At 40.9% G+C, this 2,147-nt stretch overlaps 1 protein-coding gene across 1 annotated transcript; it reads right to left on the reverse strand.

Annotated features, from left to right (window-relative positions):
• Positions 1 to 2,011: 2,011 nt before the first annotated feature.
• Pmar_PMAR008246 (hypothetical protein) lies at positions 2,012 to 2,147 on the reverse strand (the record flags this gene model as incomplete). Its single annotated transcript, XM_002768903.1, has 2 exons — positions 2,012 to 2,064; positions 2,109 to 2,147. Coding segments are annotated over 2 exons (92 nt in total), but the record flags the coding sequence as incomplete, so codon positions are not given.

Here is a 2,147-nt window from a genome sequence, read left to right on the forward strand (position 1 = left end):
GACTACGTAACGCTTCTAAAACGGTGGGGTCAATCGATTCACATTGTTATCAAGTTGATATTACTCAAAGTCGACTTTCTAACTCTCGAGAATTGAAAGTGTTGAATATATTTTTTTCACAATGATTAATTCTGTACAACACCTACAGTGCAAACCAAGTACGACTATAGACTACAGAACGCTTCTAAAACGGTGGTGTCAATCGATTCACATTGTTATCATGTTGATATTACTCAAAATTGAAAATACGACTTTGCATAACGGTTTAGTTCATCACACTGTAAATCAAATTATCCTACCATCACAGTGACAATCTATACCCGGCCACAGACAGCATCTGGGAAAGGCGTGGTATCTCATAAATACACCAGCTTCCACTAACATCGCAGTTTCGAACTATACTCTTCCGAATGGTATTTCTCTCGAGAGCTCAACTGCTGTAGTCGTTGAGAACTAATTTGATCGAATGAACACACAGAAAATGTGACAAAGCGACAGCACACGCTCTGGGATTTCCACAAATAACGCTCTTTAGCAAAAAGCAACAAACTAACTTGATTATTTTCAATTCTCACCCACCCACCGTAAAGCCACTGCCCGGTCCAGCAGACGATCTCGGCGAATCCCCACCAAGCCCCGTTATCGCAGCAAGTTGCCTGCCAGATGCTATCCATAAACTGCCATCCAAGGGCGGAGCGAAGCAAATATCATGCACTCTTCCTCTGAGACGCACTGTGAAGAGTATCTCGAAAACAAACACTTCACATCACACAAAACTTGTCCCCATTTCTACCCAAAAAATCAATATTTTTCATCAAATTTTCCGGCTTTTTCCAAACGCGGTTCGAATTCAATTTTTTTTTCAGGTTTTTTCGAACGCTCATCAATTTTCCTGAAGTTTCGGCCGAATATAGATAAAGTAATGGTAGGCTCAAACCGGCACCACCATTACTGATATATAAGGGCGAGCGAGATTAGCAGGAAAGGTTCTCGAAAATACAGTGCGTGCCAATTTGATATGCAAATGCCGAAATTAATGATAGTAAACAACCTGTCTCGGAAAGTTACCATTATCACATCACATGTTCACAGTATTGTTCACGCGATATAGTTTAAATTCAATCCTCATTAATCTCGGCAAGTAACGTATATTTGCATACTGCACGCAGCGCACAGGAGAATTCATCGGCTATCAGAATCGTAAAATACGCCTCTTATAGGCGCTGAATTTTCCTTCCTACTCCCTCACCATGATCGTTGCTAATATATGAGGGCGACTGAGATGACGAGAAAAGGTTATCGAAAATACGCCTCATAAAGCTAATGAAAACTCTCATCATCAAAGTTCTCAACTATTGAGTTAAAAATATACACCAAAATGAGAATAACCTCTCGGGAAAAATTCCTCACTCTGTTTTTCTCCACGTCAGAAATCACCACTGTTTTATCGTGCCCGCCAGAAACAACCTGAGCACAATAACAATTGCCTCTGTGAATCTCCTAGTTGAAGTTCACCGAAAAGAACTCCACAACAGGAACAAATTTTTCCACATCAGTTCTCTAGACGAAAATAAATTACTCCCCAGAAACCTTTCCCGTCACCTGCGTTCGGAATCCTGGTCGCCAAACCACTTGAGTGACAACTTCCGAATGAGCTTCTATTGTGCAACAACATCTCCCAGATGGAGACCTTCCTCGCATGCCTAAGACAAAAGGATTCCTTTTGTTGCTTTACTGTGTGCTGTCTTATTTTGTTCGTCATGTTGTTCTTTTCAAAGGAACAACAACAACAACAACAACAACAACAACAACAACAACAACAACAAAAACAGCAACCACAACAACAACAACAACAACACAAACAACAACAACAACAACAACAACACAGAAAACAACACAAACAACAACAGCAACACAAACAACAAAAACAACAGCAACAACAACAGTATTCACAAGACGCAGCCACTCGATAATTACTCACCAAATCGTTCGCTATTAATTTCCCACACTTTCACAGTCCCATCGTTGCCCCCAGAAGCCAGATAAGTATCATCACAGTTAAAGCTGCACACAGAGCACTCGTCATCGTGCCCGACCAATGTGTCCACCTAAAGTCAATCCGCTTATCACTTGAAAAGACATGCTCA

Source organism: Perkinsus marinus, assembly GCF_000006405.1.
Source record: "Perkinsus marinus ATCC 50983 genomic scaffold scf_1104296966926, whole genome shotgun sequence".
In the NCBI taxonomy this organism is placed as follows: Eukaryota; Perkinsozoa; order Perkinsida; family Perkinsidae; genus Perkinsus; species Perkinsus marinus.